The 26,284-nt window shown below is 26.2% G+C and overlaps 3 protein-coding genes across 3 annotated transcripts; 1 reads left to right on the top strand and 2 right to left on the bottom strand.

Moving 5' to 3' along the window:
- Window positions 1-7,305: 7,305 nt before the first annotated feature.
- Window positions 7,306-15,739, bottom strand: LOC123259187 (peptidyl-alpha-hydroxyglycine alpha-amidating lyase 2-like). The gene is made up of 7 exons (XM_044719517.1): window positions 15,310-15,739; window positions 14,574-14,734; window positions 14,032-14,230; window positions 13,143-13,344; window positions 10,557-10,757; window positions 10,288-10,400; window positions 7,306-8,404 (listed from the first exon to the last, which is right to left on the bottom strand). Exons 1-7 carry the CDS (start codon window positions 15,463-15,465, stop codon window positions 8,270-8,272), a joined length of 1,167 nt encoding a protein of 388 aa, XP_044575452.1. The 5' UTR covers window positions 15,466-15,739; the 3' UTR covers window positions 7,306-8,269.
- A 3,630-nt stretch (window positions 15,740-19,369) lies between these two features.
- On the bottom strand, window positions 19,370-21,560 carry LOC123259214. The gene is made up of 3 exons (XM_044719555.1): window positions 21,284-21,560; window positions 21,042-21,167; window positions 19,370-19,557 (listed from the first exon to the last, which is right to left on the bottom strand). The coding sequence occupies exons 1-3, from the start codon at window positions 21,293-21,295 to the stop codon at window positions 19,375-19,377; spliced, it is 321 nt and encodes a 106-aa protein (XP_044575490.1). The 5' UTR covers window positions 21,296-21,560; the 3' UTR covers window positions 19,370-19,374.
- A 485-nt stretch (window positions 21,561-22,045) lies between these two features.
- Window positions 22,046-24,461, top strand: LOC123259207 (NADH dehydrogenase [ubiquinone] iron-sulfur protein 4, mitochondrial). The gene is made up of 3 exons (XM_044719547.1): window positions 22,046-22,197; window positions 23,215-23,547; window positions 24,194-24,461. Exons 1-3 carry the CDS (start codon window positions 22,097-22,099, stop codon window positions 24,369-24,371), a joined length of 612 nt encoding a protein of 203 aa, XP_044575482.1. The 5' UTR covers window positions 22,046-22,096; the 3' UTR covers window positions 24,372-24,461.
- The last annotated feature ends 1,823 nt before the right edge of the window (window positions 24,462-26,284 follow it).

Below are 26,284 nucleotides of genomic sequence, written 5' to 3'. Positions count from 1 at the left end.
ATACCAGCCGCCATTATCCTCCACAGTACTTTTTATTTTATTATTTTTTTTTTTTCAGCATCCCCGACTCTGCTTCGCCTGAGGCAGCATCTTAACAACTTAATTTCAGGCGATAGAAAGAACGGGCTGTGGTGGGGATACAGCTAAATCGCTAAAGGACGTTCATAAAAATTATGTATTTATTTATTTTAATGTCAAAAAAATTTTTTTAGTGCCTGAAATTAAGCTAGAAATTTTTATATTTTGTATTTGTATACATACGGCCGAATTTAGAAGAAAAATTAAATGAAGACTTTCTTAAATAATTTTATTTACACAGAAAGAAAATTTCTTGCTGGAGAACAAAATTCTTGGCTCAAGAAAATTTTCGGGTGCCTAAAGGAAGACCGAAGTTGTGTGGGCCGAAGTAAAAATTTTTCTTTAAATTCTATTCTTGGTGAGTCTTTTTTCTTAATTCTATCATAAATACTTGATACAATAAATTTTTATATTTGATTAAGATTTTTAGATACTTTAGGGAAGCAGCGCCACCTACTTCAGCTGAGAAAAAAATTTTCTCACCTTGAGAAAATTTTTTTCTTGAATATTTGATACCCATTTTATATTATTTTAGCGTGCAATTATACATATTGAATGAAAAAAAATGATAAAATATTATTTGATCTTCCCATTTGACATGTTAATCAATAAAAATATTAATGAAAATTTACTTCTATCTTTATATTTAATTTTTTGGAGCAAGAGAGAAATTTTCTCAAGACAAGAAAATTTACTTCTATCAAGAACTAAATTTTTTGGAGCAAGAGGCTGAATTTTCTCAAAACAACAAGATTTTCTTGACTTAAATAAATTTTCTTGGATCAAGATACGTATTTTTTAACGCAAGAGAATTAATTTTGTTGGAATAAGTGAAATTTCTTGTCAAAAAAAAATTTTTTTTTTCGCTCAAGAAAATAATTAGGAAGAAAAATATTTTCTTGGCTTAAATATAAAAGTTTAAAATTTTTATACTTCTACTTTTGACACTTGATAACTTTTAAATGAATAGATTTATCACAAATTTCTTTAAAAAAAATTATTAGATAATTATTTTGCATCATGTTGTTGTATCAGCTCCTCATTTATAAATATTACGACTTTTCAGAGGATAATTATTGGAGCGGGCAAATAAATTAATACTTTTTGTTTAAAAGTAATAAAATATTGCGAAACGTTGCGATAAACAAAAAGTATTAATTTATTTGCCCGCTCCAATAATTATCCTCTGAAAAGTCATAATATAATTATTTTGCATAATTTTTCAATAAAATATAAAATTTAAAAGTTTAAAAGTTCATTTTTGTAAGCTCTTTTAAAATTTTCCCAGAATTTTAATTTTGAAAATTTTTACTTTAAAAAAATGTTTTTTTCAGCAGCAATATTTCTTGTATTTTATTCAGCTGAGTATGCTACATAACATAGACAGCTGGTAGAAATAAAATGAGAACCTGTTTTAAGTATTTCGAGTAATATAAGAAACTCGAGGGCTGTGTTTTAGTACTATAGTTATAGTACACATATATATGGAGGCAAGAAAAGGGTTAAGATTTAAAGTTTGATGAGTAGAGCGTAGCGGCGCGGGATGCATTCTGTTGGTTTAAAACGGAAATGAGCAATGGAGTGACGGAGATATTGTTTGTGGTGGCAGAGTACGGGTATGGGTAGAGATTAAGAGGAACAGAGAGGACTCCGGATGAAGGGGGGAGAGAGAGAGAGGTCCAAGACTGGTTCAGCACGTCTTCATTAGTCCAGCATCCCGGTCACGTCAATGTAATGGCGCGACTGGAGACTGAAGAATACGTGTATGTGTATGCACGGTATGGAGAGGATTGAATCAAGAGAAAATACTTATATATATATATATTTACCCGTACACAACATAAACATGCAGGGGGTACTTTTGTTGTGTTGGGTGTGTTGGTTTTCTGGTCGGTTAAGATCACCAAGAGCATACAGCGTCTGTCTGTCCTCGCACGCTTTGTAATTTACATGAGTATACACCGACACTTTTTTATGGGCTAAGCAGCACTGACAATGATGTCTTATTGATGTTGACGGTTTTTCATTTTATTTATTATGATAATGATAATCATAAGCTTTTCGTTTTATTTTATTATGCAATCGCATATATTTTTAGTTTATCAGATTTCAGGTGGATATTTCAGGTTTTAATAGTTTTTAGTAGGTATAGAAATGATTTTGAATATTAGATCATGTATGACGTCATATGTGATCATTTTAATTCATGTATGACATCATATTCTACGATGTTTACTTGTATGTGATCATTCATCACGTTTACTGATATAGGAATGTGACAATTGATCATGTTTATTCATATAAAATATCATTCGTCATCATGTTTGATCATACATGGTATCATATGTGATCATTGATCCTGTTTACTCATGTATGTCATGATAATTGACCATGTTTACTCGGAATTGATATCATACATGATCATAATCATCATGTTTAATCATATGTGACGTCATAAATGGTCATTGATCATGTTTGTTCATATGAAATATCATTTGTTATGATATTTGATTATACATGGTACCATATGTGATCATTGATAATATTTACTCATGTATGCCATGATAATTGACCATGTTTACTCGGAATTGATATCATACATGATCATAATCATCATGTTTGATCATATATGACGTCGTATATGATCATTGATCATGTTTAGTCATGCATGAAATTATATGTGACCATGTTCACTTGTACCTGATATCGTACGTAATTTTAATTATTATGTTTGCTCATATGTGATAATTTTTGTTCATATATGACATGATATTCTATGATGTTTACTTTCATGTGATCATTGATCATGTTTATTCATATGAAATATCATTTATCATCATGTTTGCTTATGCACAGTATCATATGTGATCATTGATCATGTTTAGTCATGCATGACAAGATATGTGACCATGTTCACTAGTACCTGATATCACACGTGATCATAATTATCATGTTTGATCATATGTGATCATTGATCATGTTTAGTCATGCATGTCATGATATGTGACCATGTTCACTCGTACCTGATATCATATATGATCATTGATCATGCGTGGCATGATATATGTGGCATCATATCTGATTTTATATCATATTTACTCATGCATGATACTTTTTGTAAATATAATTACTTATATATTATTATAGTAATCTTGTAAAATAAAATTGAATTTATTATATATAAAAAAAGATACAAAATCGTTTATTTATATTTATACTTTGATCCAACGTAACTTGGTTGCAATTTTTTTCGGTTGCAAGAAACTAATTTCCTTTTGTTCGGAACCAATGAGAAATTATAGAGGAACGGTTGGTTTTATACTCATAGAGTTTTAGTGAATAGAAGCGTTACTTTCCACGGTTATTTAGCTTTTTGTAGCGGTCTTTGGTTCAGCGGATACAATTGCCTTGAAGACGCGTCGAATCGGCTTTTTACCAAGCCGCTTTTTCTCCAAGTAACCTTTCAAGGGTTCCGTCTTGTTCTTGTATTGCGCGAGAAGATCCTCATTCACATCCGCGACCGTGGCTGCCAGGTGCCAGGTGAGAACTCAAGTACCTGAAAAATGTATAATAACTTCGATGAATACCCAGTTTGACTTTTATTTAAGATCTTCCATGAAGTCTTAATAACAGGCTCAGGGTGCATTAAAAAAACTTGTAAGTAAAAAAAAAAATAATTTATTTTTTTTTTCAACCCAAATTACAAATAATACTCATTATTTATAATCATTCAAAAATATAAATTAATATTTTAATTTTAACATTAATTCAAATAATATTTGTTTTAAATAATTTACTTTTAATTAATCAAAAATCTCGCAGAAAAAATACCCGCGATGATGTAAAAAAAATTTTTTCTTCAAAAAACAATCCTAGATAATTTATTTTTGTTTTTAAAATCACCTTTTAATTTTTTATGCGATAATTAATTGCTGAAATTAATGTTCGGGTATTTTTTCTGCAGGTATTTTTTGAAGTTACCAATTAATCATACAATTATGGTTATTAAAAGATCTACAATTTTTGAAATTACCATAACTAAGATAAGTGCTTGACAAAATTTGAATTTAAAGTTTTGAACAAAAATTTTCGTTCTGCATTTAATTGAAAAATTATCCTAGATGTTTTTTGGGATTTTTCAATTAAATGTTCCATTTTTTTTTTTTTTATAAAAGCTCAAACTTTATATAGCTGATTTATAAATTAGTTATTTAGTCTCATGAAATTAATCGATTCTACGAGCGATAAAGTAACATTATTTGTGTAATTGTGAGTAATATACACGAGACTATATAACCATTTATTAATCAAATTTTTCATTTTTATAAAAGCCCAAATTTTATCGCATTCTTGATTTATAAATTAGTTATTTAGTCTCATGAAATTAATCGATTCTACGAGCGATAAAGTAACATTATTTGTGTAATTGTGAGTAATATACACGAGACTATATAACCATTTATTAATCAAATTTTTCATTTTTATAAAAGCCCAAATTTTATCGCATTCTTGATTTATAAATTAGTTATTTAGTCTCATGAAATTAATCGATTCTACGAGAGATCAAGCAACATTAATTTGTGTAATTGTGAGTAATATACACGAGACTATATAACCATTTATTAATCAAATTTTTCATTTTTATAAAAGCCCAAATTTTATCGCATTCTTGATTTATAAATTAGTTATTTAGTCTCATGAAATTAATCGATTCTACGAGCGATAAAGTAACATTATTTGTGTAATTGTGAGTAATATACACGAGACTATATAACCATTTATTGATCAAATTTTTCACTTTTCTTCAGTGAGAAAATATTTTTTGGCTTGCGCTCATCTGTTAGAAAGTTGTACAGATAAACTGGTCAATGTTTGAAGTTGTCTTAACATAAAATTGAGATGATATATACGCGAGAACCCCTGTGATTAGTCAAATATATCATAAACATGAAAAATATGCGATTCCGTACTAACATTCAGGCGCGTGCTTGTGCGCGCGCGTTAAATTTGGTTTCAGATTAAATTTATGTAAAAGAACATATTATAGCTAACTTTAACGTGTTTTCTTGAGAATATTTACTACTATATACATATTTACACAATTATGGAAACTATTCAGCTCAATGTGACCCTTAGATTTAGTTTTTAAAATTTGGAACTTCCTGCTTTGAGAAAATCAAAGATTTTTTTTCTTAGTTACTTTTTTTTTAAACGCTATTACACTCATTTCTTATTTTTTTAAATGGAATATATATATTGTGATTATAAAAGTTATTATCATTGAATAATATCTAACCATGTATACAAAATTTTCAATAGTTTTTCTGAACAACACATAGACACGTAGTACACTTAATTTTTTGTTTTACAAATTTTAGTAAAAATTTTTATTTACAACAAACATTTTTTACTCGCTATTATATAATAGAAAAATTATTTAAAAGTTCCATTAGGAAAACAAATCCAATAAATAGATTTCTATAAAATCTATTTGAAAAAAAAAATTATTTTTATATTATGAAAATATATTTTTAATGTTTATAAGTTGACAAAATTTTATTGTTTTAAAATATGAGCTTAATTTAAGGCGAAATTATGAAATAAATTAAAATTATTATTAAAAATCGAGAAATAATAGCTTATATTGAAGAAAATTGTGTAAACTTTAAAATAAATTTAACTGTAGTTTTTTTTTACGACTTAAAAATTATGTAAAGATAAAACAAAATAAATTAATTGATAAATTTTTTATTTAATTTCTGTCACGAAATAAATTTAAAAAATGATCTAATTTTAATTTTAAGAGCTTAAATCTTGGAAGGAATTAACGAAATTTCGAATTTTAATTTATTGTATAATATTGTTATAAAATATATTCAATCAATGATAATAAAAACGGAATTAGTCAAATAGAATGTAAAGAAAAAAATAAAGAAACCGTATTTTTGCAAATCAATTTAAAAATATTTTTTAATTAATTTTTTTACTCATTTTAGAATTTTTTTAAAGTGTAATGTATTTAAATCATTTGTTATTTTCATTAATATGATCGAAATAAATTTTTTATCAGTTCATTTTTCAAGTCACACGAATTAGATCATGCGACTTTTTTACTTGTGTCTATTATGTGTTATTATCTCTTTCTTCTGTCAAAATTATTACGCAATTCGCGCAAACTGCTTCTTTGTTAGCAAAAGTTTTTTTTGAGAACTTTAATTTTGAGATTAAAACTCTATTTTGTGGGTCAAAAATATATATTCTTATGATCACAAACTGAATTATCAGAAAAAAAATTTGCCAAATTTAATCAGTGTTATTTTTAAACAATTGGGAATTAATTACGGTTAAAAAAATGACCCAGAGAAATAAAATTGAGTTTTATTAAAAAATTTTCTGCTTATTTTAAGAAATAAATTTTTTTTTTTGGAAAATTTATCGAAAAAAATTTTTTTTTTAATTTGACAATTATTGTGTAATTTTTTAATAACAATTTATTATTTTTTATCGTAAAAGTACCGGTTTATTTAAAATTGGCACATAATTTTTCCATTTATTGATTTGTTTTATTTTAAACTGGTAATTTAGGTATTTTAAATGCATGACTTTATATTAGATTTATTGTCTAGAATGGAAGATTTCAAGCCATATTTTATTGAAGAATTTAATACTTTTATTATTGTTGTCTGTTTTTTATTATCTTATTATTTTTATTATTAAAGCGTCTTCTGAATTTTTCAAATTTATTATTATTAAATATTGTTCTTTAGTTTTAGTTTTTGGTACTTAAAAAACATCAAAAATAACCTGAAGCGAATTTTTTGAACGAAAAATTTTAACAATAAAAATAGCTAAATACGTAAACTTTTGTCTTCTGTGCGTTAACGCGCGCGCGAAGCTTGCAATTTTAGCTTATAGAAAACAAAATTTGCAAGCGTCACGTGACTATCGTGTGCGATAAGTGTGCGTGTAGTTGTCAATCTTCGCTTCTATTAATTTAATTATTTCTTTACTTAACAAACAGTAAAGCACATTAACGTCAATTGCAATCAATTTTTTATGTAGCGCAAAAAATTATGTAAAACACAATTTTTTGAACTGACCATTTATTAAGCTTCCGGAAGTGGTTTAATGCCCTTTCGAAATTTTTAAAGCTGCTGGAAGAAAAAATCGGGGTTTTTTTTCCAAAAATTAATTAATTACTCAGAAAATTTTTACTCAATAATTAATTAATTTTCCACCCAATTAAGCAGCTTTTCCCTAATTTTTTTTAAGAAAAATTTTTTTTTTAATTAAAAAAAAAACCACTTCTATTTTAAAAATCAAAAGAAATTTTTTTGATAACTAAAAATTTTTTTTTTTGGTTTTTTTTTCATTGTTATTTTTTTTTATCGGCTTCACGACCGCGTCAGATTTAACTGACACAGTACGTACTCAATTTTTCATTGGACTTTAATTACTTGATATGTTCTGTTATTTTTTTCCGACGTATTCTGCATCAAGTTTTTAAACAGCGACCTCTGTTAATTTTTTAATTTTCCATTTAATAATTTTTTAATTATTGTTAATTTTAATCTGTTACTTTAATTATTATTGAAGCACCATTTTAATTTAAAAATAATATTTTAATAAAAATAAACAGACACTTAGCGTGATAAAGTAAGCTACAAGAGTGGTGATCACAAAATGGCAGCCATTTTGTGTTCAAAACTCTTGCGATATTTCTTCTTCGCTAAGCGCCCGCAAAAATTACAATTATAGTTATTAATATTATTATTATTATAGTTATTTTTATAATTATTATACTTTCTTATGTTAATTAAAGATTTTTAATTTTCTATACTTATATCACATAACATGCTCAAATATATATAATTAACCCCAGAGTTCATACTTTCACTCATTACAATTAAAAAAAAAAAATAATAATTATAATAATGCTAGTAATTTTTTTTTTTTTATAATTCATAGTAATTTTAATCAAATATATTAGTTTTAGCACCTGTTTTTTTTTTTTATTATAATTAGACGTAATTTTTAAGTATATTTATATATAATAATAATTTAATAATATTTTCCTGAGTTCAGTGAGATGTAAATGCGTAATATCAATCGAGAAAAATCAAAAATTATGATCCAAAATATTTAATTGTTGTATTTTCTTTAAATTATATTGTTTTTATTAATATTTTAATTATTCTAGAGGCGTCTCCTGGTGTAATGAATTTTTAACGAGGTCAAATTTCCAAATGCGGTTCGGTCCTATTTCGGTTACGTAAAGTTCTGTAGCGTTTGGTGAAATTGCCATTGCGTGAGGTTGTGTGAACATCTGAAAATATTTTTATTTTATTAATTAATTATTCAAAAATATTTTTTTGAGCGTCAAAAATTATAAAAAAAATTTTATTTAATTTTATATAAAAAATTTTTAACTAAAAAAAATTATTCAAAAAAATTTTTTTTTTAATTGAAATCAATCGTTTTAATTTTTTTCTCAAATTTTCATTAGTAAGGGGGTATTCTGGTCTAGAAGCATGAAATTTTAGGTAATTTTTAAGTGTCATAAAAAAAAAAGGCAATCAATATTTTTATTATCCATTTACACGTGACTATACCGACGATTCCTACCCTCCTAGTTATCGGAAACAAAAAAATAAAAAAGATTATTAATCTAGAGTAGTGCCACTATGATTAGAACTACGAAAAAAGTTGAAAAAAAAATTTTTTTCAAAATGCCGACTGCTTGAAAAAAAAAAAAATTTTTTTTACCGTTTTTTTTGATTTTTTCGAATTTTTAAAAAATAGTAAAAATTAAAATTTTGGAATGACTGTAGTTTCAACCATAGCGACATTACTTTAGTTTAATAATCTTTTTTATTTTTTAGCTGCTAATTTTTTTGAATTTTCAATTCTTTGAATTTTTTTATTTTTTTCTGTATTTTTATAATGTTAATAAATAATTTATAAAAAAAAGGATATCAAAAATATTTATTGCCTTTTTTTTACAGCACTTCAAAAATTACTTGAAATTTTATGCTTCTAGACCAGAATACCCTCTTAAGGGGGGAAATACGTGTAGAAGGCCGTTTTCATGCTGATTTTCATTCATTTTTTAAGGTACAAAAAATTAATATTATTTATTGAAACTATCCGGGTATTTTATACATATATTTATAAGTATTTTTTTTTATTAAACAACAATATAAGTTAACAAATAGCGGAGATATCAGCTGATACACATCGTAAGTTGTCATCCGACTTAGTAGTCTGTGTGCAGTATGGAAGCCACAATTTTTATTTGAAATCAATGGCACAGAAAAATTACTTCATTTATATGTGTATCTTCCATATGAACCTCAATTCCAAAAAAAAAGTAAAAATTTGCATTTTTTAGAGGGCTATGAAATCAAGTCGTGATTTTTTACCACTTTTTCATAGATTGTTTATTAAAAAAAAAAATAGTTTAAATAAAAATATCACTTCCGATTGAGGTTCATATTCAAGGTAATTGTATAAAGAAAATTATAAGCTATATCACAAGATGATTGGCTTAAAACTCTTTGAGTTTGAAAAAAAAAACGTGACAGAAAAAGTTAATGTAAAATAGTATTAAAGTAATTAATAAATCGATTATAACTTTTGAACGAATAGGAATTTTGACTTGAAATTTTATATCTATATTTTTGAATAGTTTTACAAGCGATTTATAAAAAAACAAAAAAATTGAATTTTTTTAAGGCTGTACACGTATTTCTTCCCTTAAAAAAAAAAAAATTACAAAATAACATTCTTCAAAAATTTTTTTTCTTGAATCAAATTAATTTTTTTATCAGCACACTGATAGAAGGATTTATTTGTATTAAAAAATATTTATTAATAGTTAACAAATCATTTATTACAGACCACTTTTTAGTATTAAACAAATATTTCTTAGTATTTAAAATGATTTATTTGTATTTAATAAATCTGATATTCATTTATTAAATATTAATAAATCTTTTTAAATACTAAGAAAGATTTTTTAAGGACTAAAAAGTGGCCTCTAATAAATGATTTGTTAAATATTAACAAATATTTTTAACTATAAACAAATCCTTCTATCAGTTCATGTAAGTTCAGTTAAAAAATAAAAATACAGCTGTAATATTTCAAATTTCTTAAAAAAGGTCAATATTTTTTAAAAAATGAAAAATAAATAATAGTAATATTTACCCCTGATGTAGGGGCCCAATGTCCAAAAACGGTTTCACTGTTAGGATCCATAATAAACCCTCTGACCGGAATCATAGGCGAAGTAGGTCCATTTACTGCATAAAGAGTGTTACCTGTTACAGAAAAGAAAAAAAAATGATAAATGAGGGCATTAATATTGTTTGCTTTAATGGTTTCAGGGTTTAACGCCTGCATTAAAGCCCGAAAGACTAAAATGAGCTAGATGGATGCAGGACTTAGAGTAAGATTAAGAATAATTGTATGCGTACCATAAGAAGCGACGGCAAAAACTCTGCCGAGATCAGGTGCATGAAGCGTTAAGGGTGGTCCGCGCTTATCTTGCTCGTTATCTGGTGGAAAACCTTCGCGGAGTGACATACAAATTACTCTCATGTTCTCACGATCTGCTGCGCAGACGTCACCCTGCTCGAGGATTGTTAAGGCATGTGGTACTCGTAGAGCTACAAATTCTGTGATAATTCAGAAAAATTATTCACTTATTTATTTTGCACGACTCATGATGCGAAGCATCAGAGAGTGCTTTACGATCGAAAAATATTTTTTATTAATATTCTATAATTAAATGAGCGCTAGGGGAAGGACGGGCAAAACGGATATGTTAATTTGAAAATGAAATAACAAATATATGTCGGAGATGAGAATAGCTGGGTTCTTCCCAAGGGATGGGAAAATCCTAAGCACTTTTAGTTTATAGCTAGAAAATAAAACTTAGAATTTTAATTTTTACGACTTAATCCGCTAAGGAAATTTTAGTTAAACTTTCCTTAAGTCTTTTATGACGGTAGGCTCGGGTTCGAAAGATCACATCTGCGGGTCTAACGTAGCCACGGTCAAGGGACAGCAATACCCAAGTGTACATCTTCGGAATGTACAATTGCAAAACGTAGCTTGTACATTTTTTTCAGAATAATTACCTGAAGGAGCTACGGATTGAAAAATAAGTTTTGAGAAGAGGCAGTTCTCTCTGAACAGTGAGCGATAACTGATTGCTGTCCTTCTGACCGTGGATTCGTTCTCTTATCCAAGTCTGTCGTCATTTTATTATTTCTAACGTTTAACATTAACGATATCTTATTTGTTAATATTGTTCATATTGCTAGTTCAGTGTATTAAATAAATTATAATTGTTAATAATTAAATAATAATATTAAATTATACTTTTAGTGTAGTGACTAGATAACATTGTGTGTGTATGTGTGTGTGTGTGCTACGCTTAAGTAAAACATTGTTACAAGAAACTATAATTGTGTATTAATAAAGTTGTACGATATTTGTGTCATCTAGATATTGTGATTAAATAATAAAATGTCTCAAGATAATAATAATAGTATGCGCCCTTCTCAACCCAACGCTAATCCGACATCAGAAGTGGGATCGACGCCGAGTATATCAATGCAAGAGCATATGGCTATTTTACGTGAGCTGATTCAATCAATTGCCCAAAAACCTGACACAAATTCCAGGAAGTTTACACTACCACGTTTTAACCCAGAAACCTCTGGCTCTGATCCGGCTGCATGGAGTTCAGCTGTTAGCATTATGATGGAAGAAAATCCATTGCAAGGCAGTGCACTATTTTCCGCGCTTAGTAGCGCCTTAGAGGGTTCCGCTGCACAGTGGTTGACTCAAATTATGGTTGGAGGAACTATTACTTGGTCTCGATTCAAGGAACTTTTTATTTCCCGTTTTGGTGGAAGAGAAACCGCAGCTTCTGCCCTTATGAAGATTTTTAACGAACAACCGTTAAAAGACGAGACAACTGGAGCTTTTGGGATTCGTTTACGCTCTCTTCTCAAGGCGAGGTGGGAAAATTTGAGTATGGCGGAGATTATCAACGGCGCTGTTCTCTATCGATTAACATCGCAAGATCACCGGGTCGAACGCACAGCGCTTACGAGTGAGGTAAAAACGGAAGACCAATTTCTTAATGAAATGAGGGCTTACTCGTACGCAAAGAAGCGACCGTTGCAATCGTCCGAGAACTCGTCAAGTTCAGACCCGAAACGCTTCAAGCCAACGGAGACACGGATTAAATGTCTTTTTTGCGGTATTCCTGGCCACAAAATATCCGAATGTCGCAAGAAGTTATTTCTGGAGAAGAAGAAAAATTTCCATAGTCCAGAAGGAAGTCGACCATCCACCGCGATAAAAGTAACCTGCTTTAAGTGCCATAAAGAGGGTCATATTGCACCAAACTGTCCGTCAAGGAAGAACCCAGCTATTCTCATCTCCGACATATATATTACAATCATATCCATTCTTAACTTTGGCTAATAATTTTTTGGGTAATTGAAGTTTATAATTAAAGTAAAATAAAAATAATAACAAAGAAATTCTTCTTCGAAATTAAAAAAAAAAAAAAAAAAGTCAACATTATCCGTTTTGCCCTACCAGGGCGGGCAAAATGAATACTCAGGTCGCGTAAAACGAATACTGATTGGAAAATACATTTCAATCAAAACAATCGTCGCAAAAATATCAACCGCGTCCTGAATATGAAGAAAAAAAACAAAATCCGCATCGTCCTTAACAACATTAAACTAAGTACTGTATACTTACGATTTAAAATTTTTTTTTTTTCCTAAATTTCAATATTTATAAAAAAAATTCCCACAAGTATGCAAAACCAATGCTTTATCGATAACGGTAAGTGTAGTTACATAATAGATTGATAGATTGCTGTCTAAAATGTTTCTATCGACCGACCAGCGATTTAAAACGATTATTCATTTTACCCGCCCTCTCCGTCTTGCCCGTCCGTCCCCTATGAGTCGTGCACTTTTGGATTTTCTAAAATTTTATTAATTTTTATTTGTAATTGGAGTGTAAATTACCTCCAGGTTGCGGTATGATGTTAATAATATTTCCAAATGGGTCAAGAACAATAATTCTATTATTACAGTAGCCATCAGCCACTACAATTTCTCCGGTACTAGCAACAGCGACAGATGTTGGTTGGCAAAAATGATCATTGTCTGAGCCGGGGGTTAATGCTTCGCCTAAGATTAAATCGGGATTTGTTGAGCCGGGAGTGAACTATTAAAAAAATAAGAAATAATGATAATTATTTGTTCTGATTTATTGAAAAAAAAAAATTGTATTTTTTGGAATTTTTTAGGGTAGAAAAAAATAGTTTTATGTCTATTTTTATCAGTAATCATTTCTCATGCAATAATTTATAATTTAACAATATATCCAGAGCGATAATTTCTCAAACTGAAAGAAATCTTTACTAAAACTTCTCATGAAACAAAAATATATTAGTATTGTAGGATTAATTTTGGCAAAAATTAATTATATTGTTGATAAATGTTTAACTGATTATTTATTACTGAGAAATTATGACCTAAGAAATTTTACCTTGATAAATGAGCGACTGTTACCGAAAAAAATTTTTTTTCTTTTTAGAAAAATTTTTAGAAGATAAGAAAGCTGAAATTTGGATAAAAAAAGTCATAAATAAGACCGGAGAAAGGTATTCTTATCTTTAATCTTTTTAACAAGGACTTTTTAGAAATTTTTGTCTTGTGACTCATTAAAGTACGGATGTATTACTTCAAAACACTGCAATTGAGATTTCTTAGATTTTTTTAAAATTGTTTAAAAAAACAAATAGTACATAAATTTGGAACTAGAATTTAAGAAAATAAAAATTGAATTTTATGTTATTTTACATTCATAAAATTTCGATAATAATTTAAAATTTAATTGAACAAAACTTACTTTGAATACTTGATGCAGTGCAACGTCAGTTAACCACACATTACCGCGAGCATCGATGTGGAGTCCATGGGGTAAATAGAACATATTCGAGCCCCATGAACTCTCCACCGCGCCGTTTTGAGGGTTCAAAGTGAGGACAGTGTCTTGATTTATAGGTCCTCTGAATATTTCGCGGAATTTAAACGTATCGTCGAAGCTCCTTAACAAATAATTAATAAAAAAAATACTTTCATTAGTAAACATATGACTTAATTAATTAAGTAATTAAGTAATTAAGTAAAATATGATCTTAAAATTAAGAAAAAAAATTTTTTTAACTAATTTTTACTGAATTTATTAAAATTTTTTTTTTGAAAAAAATATCGGACCGAAATCAATAACTTCTCTTTAGTGGAAAATTATCAATTTTCTTAGCGGGAAGTTAAAAAAGTAATAATAATTGTTATAAGTTATAATAAAAAATTTATTAATTAATTATGGATGAATTTCTAATAAAAAATTACCTAAAAAAATTCTAAATTAAAAATTAAAAAAAATCTCACCTATAATCCCAAGTTCTGTCTGCACGGTGAAAAATTACAGGATTACCCGCAGGATCAACTCCAACTCCAGTGATTTGTCCCAGATCTTTCGGAGTTCGCCAGATGGAATTTTCGACAGGATACAACTGCTGGTTCTGGTGACTGATCTTTCTTCCTTTATCCTGAAAAATCATCGCAAATATTTTATCAATACACTGAAAAAAAAATTAACTTAAAAATTATTGACCCAAAAAAACAATATTAAAGATTTTAATTGTCTTAAAAAAAGACAAAAAATTTTTAAATCGAGTAAAATTTCTTAGTTTAAGAATTTTTATACTCAAAATTATTTTCTTGATCCAAATTAATTTTTTTCTGTGCATACACGGAAAGAATAAGATGACACTGGATATCATCCCAGATTATACTCAATGATATCTGTGGTGAAAAAACAATTCAGATAGTAGCTAAAAAAATCCAGATGATACTGCGTGATATCTGGATTATACTCATTGTAATCTGGATTATACTCATTGTAATCTGGATTATATTCATTGTAATCTGGATTATACTAGCTACTATCTGAAATTTTTTTTCACTCAGTATAATCTGAGATGATATCCAGTGTCATCTTATTTTTTCCGTGTAGACACAATTAAAAAAAATAATATTAAATTAATTAATTTTTATTATTTTTATTTATTTATAAAATAAATAAATAATATTAAATAATGAATAAATAAATGAAAAATCTTACAGTTATCAGGTCCAGTAATTCATCGACGACATTCTCCGGCAGGAGCTCAGAATCGACATACGGATTGATTACATAACCAGATGCCATTCCAAGGAGCAGAAAAAAGCACCCCATAGAAGCGCTTTTTCCTTTCCTTGGGCTTGTTATCAGTAGCATTGTGTTATCAAATGAAAGTTCGCCAGCAACTGGTGACTAGTAACTGTTGAGGTGACAACTCCCAGGGTCTGATCAATGGGAGTCGGATCTTCTATGACGCAAATAGCTTTTATTAAAGGACTAGTCGATCAATAACGCACGCAGGCGCTCAATTACAAAGCTATCTTCTCCTTTTCTTCTTTCGTTGATTTATTTCTTTTTTTTTTTTTATTACTATTATTTATTGTTTAATTTTATTTAGACAGTTTTAATAAATGCGACTCAAGAAAGGAATTTTAAAAATTAATTAATCACAATTAATTTTAAAAAGGAATTTTAAAAATTAATTTAATCACAAAATTAATTATATTTTTTTTATTATTATTATTTTATGGAGATTTATTTTTAAATTTTTGGAAATAAATAAATTAATTATTTTCCGGGTGGTTTAATTAATTAATTAACGAGAAGATTTTAGTGGCGCAGACATTGCTCTCAAGAAGACTAAGATATCCATGGCGATCTTTTTCTTCTTAAGCTCAATGATTATTAAGAGAGGTAGTTTTTATTTTTATTAATTATTATAATTTTTATTAATAAAATTAATCAACTTACGAATTCACGGAAGAAAAAATAATTATTTAAATAAATTAAAAGTCTGATTTTAGAAAAAAGTCACTTTAATTTTTTTGAAAAAAAATAAAAATTAAACAAACTAGGAAAGTTTTGAATAATTAATAATAATTTAGTTTTAAATGTTAAAAATTAGAATTGAAATTTAAATTTAAAAGAAATAAGAATTTAAAGAACTTAGAATGGCAGCTGGAGAACAAACTGCGCCATGGATTGTTCGTGACCAACTGCACTTGGTCCAGAATCAGATGCAGCCCACCAAGCCGTTGTTTCCTCCGCAAAATCGTGTCGCACTAGTTTAATCGATACTTGCGCGCAGGAGTATTCCGCCTCACAATATTTTATCCTATTTCTTCTTCATATTTTTATTTTTTTTTTCCTATTAAGATTGTTGATTAATAATTAATGTTAAATTAAAATAAGGTTTTGAGGCTAAATAGAGAATTTTTTAGGGTGAAAATTAGAATTGGGGTAGTAGAAGAGGCAATTATTTAATTAGGGTATGTGTGAAAGGTAGAAGGGCAAAAAGCACTCGGTCACACTATTTGGTGCACTTGGCTCACGTCCAGGTCTTTTCAAGGACGCTGAGGCGATCAATAGAGCTCTTAAGATCTAGAAATAACTTTCGTGTCCCTGCTGCTTTTTAAGGGGTTTGATTTATTAATTTAGATTAATTCTTGATGATTGTTTTTTTTTTTTAATTAAACTTGAAAATTATTTATTTTATTTATTTATTTATTTATCATAAAGTTATGCCAAGGCCTCATAAGTCGAATGGCAAATTAACAAAATAGCATTTATTATTTCAACTAGTTACTACACGCATAAAAATGATTTTGTTGAAATAACAAAAGACGGGATAGCTAAAAAATATGTTCTGGTAACAAATGAGTTTAGTTATAGTAACAAATCCATTAATCGCATTAACAAAATGTTTCAAGTTGTACTAACAAACCAGTCTGTTAAATCACCAAATCAATTTGTTGTCCTAACGAAATTATTTTATTGCAATAACAAAACTAATTTGTTGCTAAAATATTTTCCAAATCAGATATCACTGATTATAGCATATTTTTAAATTATGGATTCTTATAAAATTTAATGTAACATTTAATGTAAATTTATTTGTTATTTTAATAGAATAATTTTGCTGTTTCAACAAAAAAATTTGTTATACTAACTGAATTATTTGGTCGAATCTACTTAAAGATTTTGCTATAGTAACCAAATTGTTTTGTTGTTATAACATATTAATAACTTGCTATAACCTAAATTTTGTTATTTTAACATATAATTTGTTATCCCTATGTTAACTAATGCATTTGTTACTAGAACATATCTTAAGTTATTTTAACAAAATTTTTTTCTGCGTGTACTATTATCAAAATCGTAATTCCTAATATAACCTGATTGTTACAGTGACCATCAGTAATAATAATAGTTACTATCTAAGCTAGTAAAAAATATTTAAACAATTAAGAATCTACGTTAGCGTGGATGCATTTCTGAATTAACTAAAAGCAGTTGTAGCGCAGTGTAGTGCACAAAAAATCGGGATTAAATTCGGATTGAATTTATATTTAAATTTTTAGTTGTTTAAAACAAGTTTTAACGCCAAATTAAAAAAAAAAATTTGAAATTTCCAAAAAAATCAAAATTTTCAATGAAATTCAAATTTAAAAAAAAATTGAAATTTCAAAAAAAAATTTTAAATCTTACAAAAAATTTTTAAAAAACATAATTTTCAAAAATTATATCATTCAAAGTAATCAATAACAGCTCTAATATTTGAAAATTTTTATCATATATGGATTTAAACAATTGTGTTATTACTTGTTTTAATAATTTAAAAGAAAAAATGTACATAACTAAAATATGGATGCAAATAAAGAATTTAATTAAATAAATATATATTATTTTTTTTTTTTAGAATTTTTATAATCTGAGATGGTTACAGTTACCATCTACGATTATAGCAGTTATAATTTTTAATAATTACAATTATCATTTTCGATAGTAATCGTTACCATTATTAATAGTAACTATTACAATTGTCAATTATACCACCTATTAATTTGTGACTAATTAATTTTATTACCATTTCAGATAGTAGGAGTTAATATTTTTGTATAGTAAATAGTATAATTAATTTTTCTCCGTGTAGTATTGTTTAATAAATAAATTCACATTTCTAGAATTTAGAATTTAAGTAGCATATTTTATTTTTTTTGTCTAATCAGAATAGTATCTAAGAAAAGCACAGAAATGACAAAAAATATAATTAGTCTCAATACAAAAATCATAAAATAAAATCAGAATTAAATTACTGTTTTCCTTCAATCTCACGTAACATAAAAAAGTCGAATACTTTACTTTTAAAAATGCTTAAACTCTGGGAATTTATAATACCATGTGGTAGTTCTGTCCAGAATCGAATTAATAAGATTTTTATGATAAAAATTAATTATGAAATTTTTTTTTAATTGAAAAAATTAAATTGTAAAATACAATCAGGTAATTTTTAATTTTTAATGCTTTAAATAGTAAATTTTTTCATTTTCAAACTTTTTTATTGCTAGTAAATTTTAAAATGATACTTTTTGTTATATTATTAATAAATTGCACACTGTAAAAAAATTTTGTAAATATAGTGACATTTTAGAGTACACAAAATTATGTTAAAATTAATTATTGAAGTCACAAAAAATAATAATTAATAAAATTTCTAAAATTAAATTTGATTATTAAAAAATTTTATATCTTAATTTACTACAGAATTTAATTATTGTTTTTCAAGCTTAAGTTATCGTAAAAATTTTTTATAATTAAGTCATAAGTAGTAAACGTCCATCATTGCTTTAATAATAATAATTATTGAAAAAAAAATGACCATTACAAAAAATAAATATTGAAAATCAAGAAAAAGGATTTTTAAAGAAATAAATGAATAATTTTCGATGAATTTTTATTTAACTCTTACATTTGTATAATTAACAATAAATATAACTCGACGAGTAAATAATTAATTTTATTATCATTTATTACATAACAATAGACGATTTAATAAATATTTAACATGCTGAATTTTCGGAGAAATCACAGGCAGTGTACGTTAAAAATCCGTACTTGTAAGCATTTTTAAAACAATAATAATAATTAATGATTAAATATTTAAATATTGTTCAAGTTTGAAAGACAGGGCAGTTGACAGTAATTAGTAAACGGCGTATAATTTTGGTAATTATGTAGCTTTTGATTTTCGAACGATGCATATAATATATTATATTATAAAATATTTCATTTTTCAGCCTCGGTGGCAAGAGACATTTCGGGCTGGGTCCAGATGTACCCGGTACGTGTTATGCTGCAATGAGCGTCATAATATTTTCCTGGTGCTCGGCAGTAAGACCATCTAGGACAGCGACACCGGAATTTACTATGAAACTCTTCTTTGCAAACTTCGTTCCACCAACATGTTCTCTAGATATAAATATACGTATAAATTATTATTATTTATTAGAATAAGCAATCAATAATCATTATTTGTTTATTTTTTCTTGTCATAATATTTCTTCTAGTTTATGGAAAATTAAATTTAAAATAAAACACAGAATAAAATTTACTATTTAATGCTAATAATGAATAATTCTTAAGAATTTGTTAAATTATTATAAATAATCTTTTTGAAATTTTTCCAAAATCTAAAGAAAAAAAATTTCATTGATAATTTTGATAATTAAATTTTTTACCTAAGAAAAATAATTTTTTTTTAATAAAAAGTTGTTTACATAAAAATTTTAATAACTATTCTGTGAAATTTAAGTAAAAGCAAGAAATTAATTGAAGTAGGTATTTAAAATTACACAAAATAAATGATATTTAATAAAAAACTAGCGACCTTGCAGTCACTATGTAACTGCTGTGACTTGTGATCTATAAATAAATAAAATTTTGCTTTATTAAATAGTGACTTTTGTTAAATTGTACTGTACTTTCTCAAATATTGACATTTTTGAAGATATAAGCTTATCCCGATGTTACACTCATCAAGAGCTTTCATTTGAGTACCCACATGCATTTTGATATATTTTTCATATATACATATATATAGAATATATAAATACATGAAAAATTGATGTGGGTACTCAAATGAAAGGTCTTGGTGAGTATAACATCGGGATGAGCTTATATCTTTAAAAATGTCAATAGTTTACAAGATAAAAGGTCATTTCTTAATTATTTACATTTGTACTTTCTTAAATATTGACATTTTTAAAGATATAAGCTCATCCCGATGTTACACTGATCAAGACCTTTCATTTGAGTACCCACAAACATTTTGATATATTTTTCATATATACATATATATAATATATATAAATATATAAAATATATGAAAAATTTATGTGGGTACTCAAATGAAAAGTCTCGATGAGTGTAACATCGGGATGAGCTTATATCTTTAAAAATATCATAAGCTGACAAAATAAAATATAATTTCTTAATTATTGAAATTTTTTAAAATATAAGCTCATCCCGACATTACACTCATCGAGACCTTTCATTTGAGTACCCACATGGTATTTTTTATATATTTTATATATATGGTATTTGTGAAATATATAAATATATAAAATATATGAAAAATTATGTGGGTATTCAAATGAAAGGTCTCGATGAGTGTAACATCGGGATGAGCTTATATCATTAAAAATGTCAATAGTTCTCAAGATAAAAGGTCATTTGTTAATTATGTATCTAGAGATAGAGCATTTTTGAATGCAGCCTAAATACTTATCATAATAAATTGACTATTGTCGAGAATGGTATAAAACCTTGAAAAGGCACAAATTCAAATCAAGACCTTTGCAATGACACTAAATTTCATTAAAAAAACCGATTTTATCATATGACTATCCTGGACACAAAATTTTTTTTATTCTCTTAGTAACATAGATAATTACTTCTGCTAAATATCCTTTGACACTTTGATCGCTGTAATTTCTTTTCGTAATAGTATGCCGTGATTTTATCGAGTTAACGGCTAGTAGTAAAACAAATAAGAGCAATAATCGTCTGGGAAGTGCATCCTGGAACGAAAAAATCGAATTCATATATACACGAATCGGAGATAATAGATAATGAGTAATAAATAATAAGCAAAAATATATTGATTAATATATATAATACATGTTATATCACTTACTCTATCCGCCATACCTAATCCTTTATAGCGCAAACTCCTTGTCCTTGTGCGATAACATTTGTTATCCAGCTCTCACATTAAACCCACCTGACAAATAATCTCTGGTCTTTGTACTTCCAATATATATGCTCAAAAAATGCACTATATACTGCACCGAATGTTTTCCACTCTTGTTTTTAGATTTTTTTTCTCTATAAATCTTCTCACAGCTAAACTGCGTCGAATTATTTATATCGGGAGAAAAGTTTAAAGTCTCGCGAAAAAGTCGAAGGATACGGGCATGCGTATTGATATTCATATTAATATTTATATTCATATTCTCATAATCGACAATTTTTAATTACCTTGTATGATATTTATACCTTGAAATTTTTTATAGAATTTGCATTAATAATTATGATATTGAAATTAGCGGACACCTGTTCAATTTTTGTTCTTATTTAATAAATAAAAAAAAATAACATTTTAAGTTAATTTTTTAAATTTCTTCATCTCAATTTTTTAATATTTTTTTTTTTATATTAAACAAATTTTTTAATTTAGAGATTTTGTTTTAAAATTTACTTTAAAAATAATGTTAATTATTATTATTATTATTAATTTTTCCATTTATAGAATTAATTAATTAACTAAAAAATTGATAATTAAAAATTATAAAATAAAATAAAAATAAAAAAAACTCAAATTTCCCGCCAATTAAAAAATTTAAATTTTCTCACTTTCGCGCCTTAAAAATCTGGCGCGCAAATCGCAGTATCTGCGCCTGCGCACCGTACCACTCTGAGTTCCGACGCAACAGCAGTAACACTAACAATGGCTACTTCTGTTATTATTCGCTACGGTTTACATATTGAAAGAAAAATGAATTCCGTAGCACTCCTAAAAAATTGTATCACCAAATTAGCGGGCTGCGAGTAAGTGCTATGACAAAATCACTTTGATAAATAAATCAATGACATTTTTTTTATCTCATTTTTTTATTTTATTATTTTACAATTATAACCTAACTTACGTAAGTTTTTACAGATTTATTTACAATTTCATTGATAAATTCTAGATTGACACTAAAGAACTGTCAAAATATAAGAATAATTATTTTTTTTTCAAAATAAATATTCATGATTTTGCATTCTTAAATTTTTTATAATTACAAACTATTAAAAATAAAATCCGTTGTGACTTTTGGACAGTAAAAATTTTTTTTATTAAAAAAAAAAATTTTTTTTTTATTTACTTTTACAATTTTTGTAATTTTTTTTTATAAATTATTTTTAAGACACTAACTAACATTAGAAATTTTTATGAAAATTAACTTAGCAGATAGTTGATAATTTTAAGAATTTTTTGAATGAATAAATTATAATAAAAAGAAAGTGATTAAAAAAATTGACATTTAGAAATTTTAAAAAAACTAAAAATGCAATTTTTTTAAAATAATTTTTTGGAACAAATTTTTTTGTTAAATAAAATTAAAGAATGATCAAGTAACTGCTAACTTTAATGTCATCAATTTTTTTATAATTTTATAGCAAAAAAAATTCTGCATCTGAAAATTAGAAAAAAAAATTATCAGTTAAAATTTTTCAAAGATTTTTTTTTGTAATTGATTTGTAATAAAAATTAAAAAAATTGACAGTTGTCAGCTGATTTCAGTTATTATATTTTTTTAAGATGATTAAATTTTATGAGAATTAAATTAGCCGACATCTGAAAATTTTGATAATTATTTTTATTGAAAAAATTGTTACAAAAAAATTAAACGAAAAAATTTCACATGGAGAAAATTTGAAAAATTATACGTGCAATTTTTTTTAAGTATTTTTTTACTTGCAATTTAATTGTTGAAAAAAATAGAAAAATTTTTAATCGTCAGCTAACTTTAGTATCATTAGAATCATTTAAATTTTTACTACAAAAATTATATTTTTCAGGTGTACAAGAGCTCTGTCACTGAGTAGCGTAAAATTAGCTGATGAAGTAAAACAACCAGCTCACATACCCCATGACACCCACAACTTAATGACAAGCCCAGAAGCCGAGGAAGTCAGAAAGGCTAACCGTCGTCAGCTGATAACTATCGACGAGCCAGACGATGTTGCAGTTTTGTCGGGAGTTCCAGAAGAGCACATCAAAACTCGTACGGTCAGAATCTACATGCCTGCCAAGAATGCGATGCAGTCTGGTACTAACAACATCAACTACTGGCAGATTGACTTCGACACCCGAGAACGCTGGGAGAACACTTTGATGGGCTGGTCGTCAACGTGAGTTTTTATTTTATTTATTTTTTTTTAATTATTTACGATATTAAAATCAGCTATCTAACAATTCTTATAGAAAATAAATTTAATAAAAATATTTTTTATAGTAATTTAATTATTGTAAAATTAATTATTGAAATTAAATGTAAAAAAATTATTTTAAAATTAATTATTGCAATTAAATGAAAAAAAATTATTTTAAAATTAATTATTGCAATTAAATGAAAAAAAATTATTTTAAAATTAATTATTGCAATTAAATGAAAAAAAATTATTTTAAAATTAATTATTGCAATTAAATGAAAAAAAATTATTTTAAAATTAATTATTGCAATTAAATGAAAAAAAATTATTTTAAAATTAATTATTGAAATTAAATGAAAAAAAATTATTTTAAAATTAATTATTGAAATTAAATGAAAAAAAATTATTTTAAAATTAATTATTGAAATTAAATGAAAAAAAAATATTTTAAAATTAATTATTGTAAAAATTAAAAAAATTTTCGGATATTTGTTGATTTTAGTATCGTTTAATTACACTGTAAAAAATTCCAAAATATTTTTTACTGTGTACTTATTAATAAAAATTAGGAAATAAAATCGCATGATTATAAATAAATAAATAAATAAATAAATTGATTGATCAGTGGAGATCCAATGTCAAACCTGAAAGTAGATTTCGCCTCGGTAGAGGAAGCCATAGACCATTGTAAAAAAATGAAGTGGGACTACTTTGTTCAAAAGCCAAATGTTGATGATCCAAAGCCTCGCTCGTACGGCGCCAACTTTTCGTGGGACAAACGTACACGGGTAACAACTAAATAAAGGATAGGAGTCAGGTTCTGAGTTTGTTAATGTAATTATATTAAAATATTAATAAGGAGAATAATAAATCGTAGTGTACTGGTTAATAAATAATGTCTATTAAGTATTTATAATAACCGTAATAGTACTTTGCCTGTGGAGGAAAACATTTTGTCAATTAATTATTCAGGACTAGGTACTTAGTTAGGAGTCGGATCAACAGAAGCTGCTTTGGAACAGTGATTTATTGTTTATTAGGTTGCTATATTATAGTTTCATTACTGGTAAGTTAGGACTTACAGGTAAGGTTTTTCATCTTAGCTTAGAGTGTCTGTGTCTCTGGTGACTGTTAATAATTTGGTGAGCTATTATGTTATTAATTATTAATAGGATCGAATAATGGGGTTGGAATTTTTTCTTTTTTGTCTTATTCCTCATTCCTATTTTTGTTGTTTTAATTAAAAATTATTAATTTCCGAATTAGATTTTTTTTAATATTAAATCCTAATTTTTTTGATGAAGTTCTCTAGATATTTATTTTTAATTTAGAATTAAAAAATTATTTATAAATATTAATATATGTTTCATAAAAAAAAGGGTTTTATTCTCTCAAAAGTTGACTTTTTTGTTGATTTATTTTTTTAAGCTCAAAAATTGCTTCTATTTATTTTTTTACTCTAAAAATTCAAGAAAACTCAAATTTAAATCCAACTTTTGATGAAAAGTAAATTAGTAATTTTTTTTCCGGATTTTTATTCAGTCAAACATTTTTTGAAATAACTAACGACATCTAAAGCTTGTAGCATGAATTATTTAGAATAAATTTAGCGCGAAATTCAGATTTTTAATTGATAAAAAAATAAAATTAAATATTCTTAAATGTTTTATTCCAAAACTTTAAATTAAACGTGAATAAAAAATTAATTAGTAAAAGAAGAAAAAGTAAAATTTTCCATTCTTTTATTTATTTATTCATTATTTTTTTTTATAATATATTAAATAATAACTATGAGATAACAATGAACGGATGAAGATGACAATGAATATCCATAACTAATTATTCTTAAAATTTAATAAAGAAAACTATTAAGCAAAGACGACAATATCTTTTTTCTAGATCAATAAATCTCATCAATCTCATTTATATATTTTTCATTATAATATTAATAATAATCATCATTAATAATTACATAATAATATTTTCGCATCGAAGTTGCACTCTTACACAATTATTAAAGTATAAGTACAGTGATTCATTAATATTAATATTAATATTAACTACTGCGCATAGTATTGCTGATTTATTTATTATTCGTTTCTCAAAACACCAAAATTTTATTTTTAAATAAAAATGTGACAAGAAGCTGAATCACAAATAAACCAAAAAAGCAAAACAATAATAATAATTAATAATAGTCCGCTAACAACAAATTATGTTTTTGTTTCCTTTAAATCCATCGGATTTATTTATCACGCGAATCACAGACAAACTTGTGCATTCACTCGCCATCAACAATAACAAGGACAATATATATTTTTTTTATACATATATATTATGTTCATTTCAGTATTCCATAGTATATTGTATCTAATATTTAATAATTAAATATGTTTATCATTTATTTATATCAATAATTAATTAATCAATCCATTAACTAATTTTTTATTTATTTAATCATTCATTTTTTTGTTTTTAAGGATTTTATTAGAGGAAGGCTTGTAGAATGCACGTTTTTTCTGTCCGTTACCGATTGAGTATTAAATATATATCACAAGCCAACAAGAATCATTATTTATTTACTTTTAATAGTTTATCTACACATGCTTGAGCTAATTCTTTTATTACAAATTGTGCATGCACAATTTCAATCGTATGTACACAAATTTGATGAATGTAAATTATATAGATAAAAAAAAAAAAAAAAAATTGTGAT

The sequence above is a fragment of the Cotesia glomerata genome, linkage group LG2 (genome assembly GCF_020080835.1).
Source record: "Cotesia glomerata isolate CgM1 linkage group LG2, MPM_Cglom_v2.3, whole genome shotgun sequence".
Classification (NCBI taxonomy): Eukaryota; Metazoa; Arthropoda; class Insecta; order Hymenoptera; family Braconidae; genus Cotesia; species Cotesia glomerata.
The sequence above is the reverse complement of the archived record's forward strand: the minus strand, read 5'-3'. Positions and strand labels throughout refer to the sequence as shown.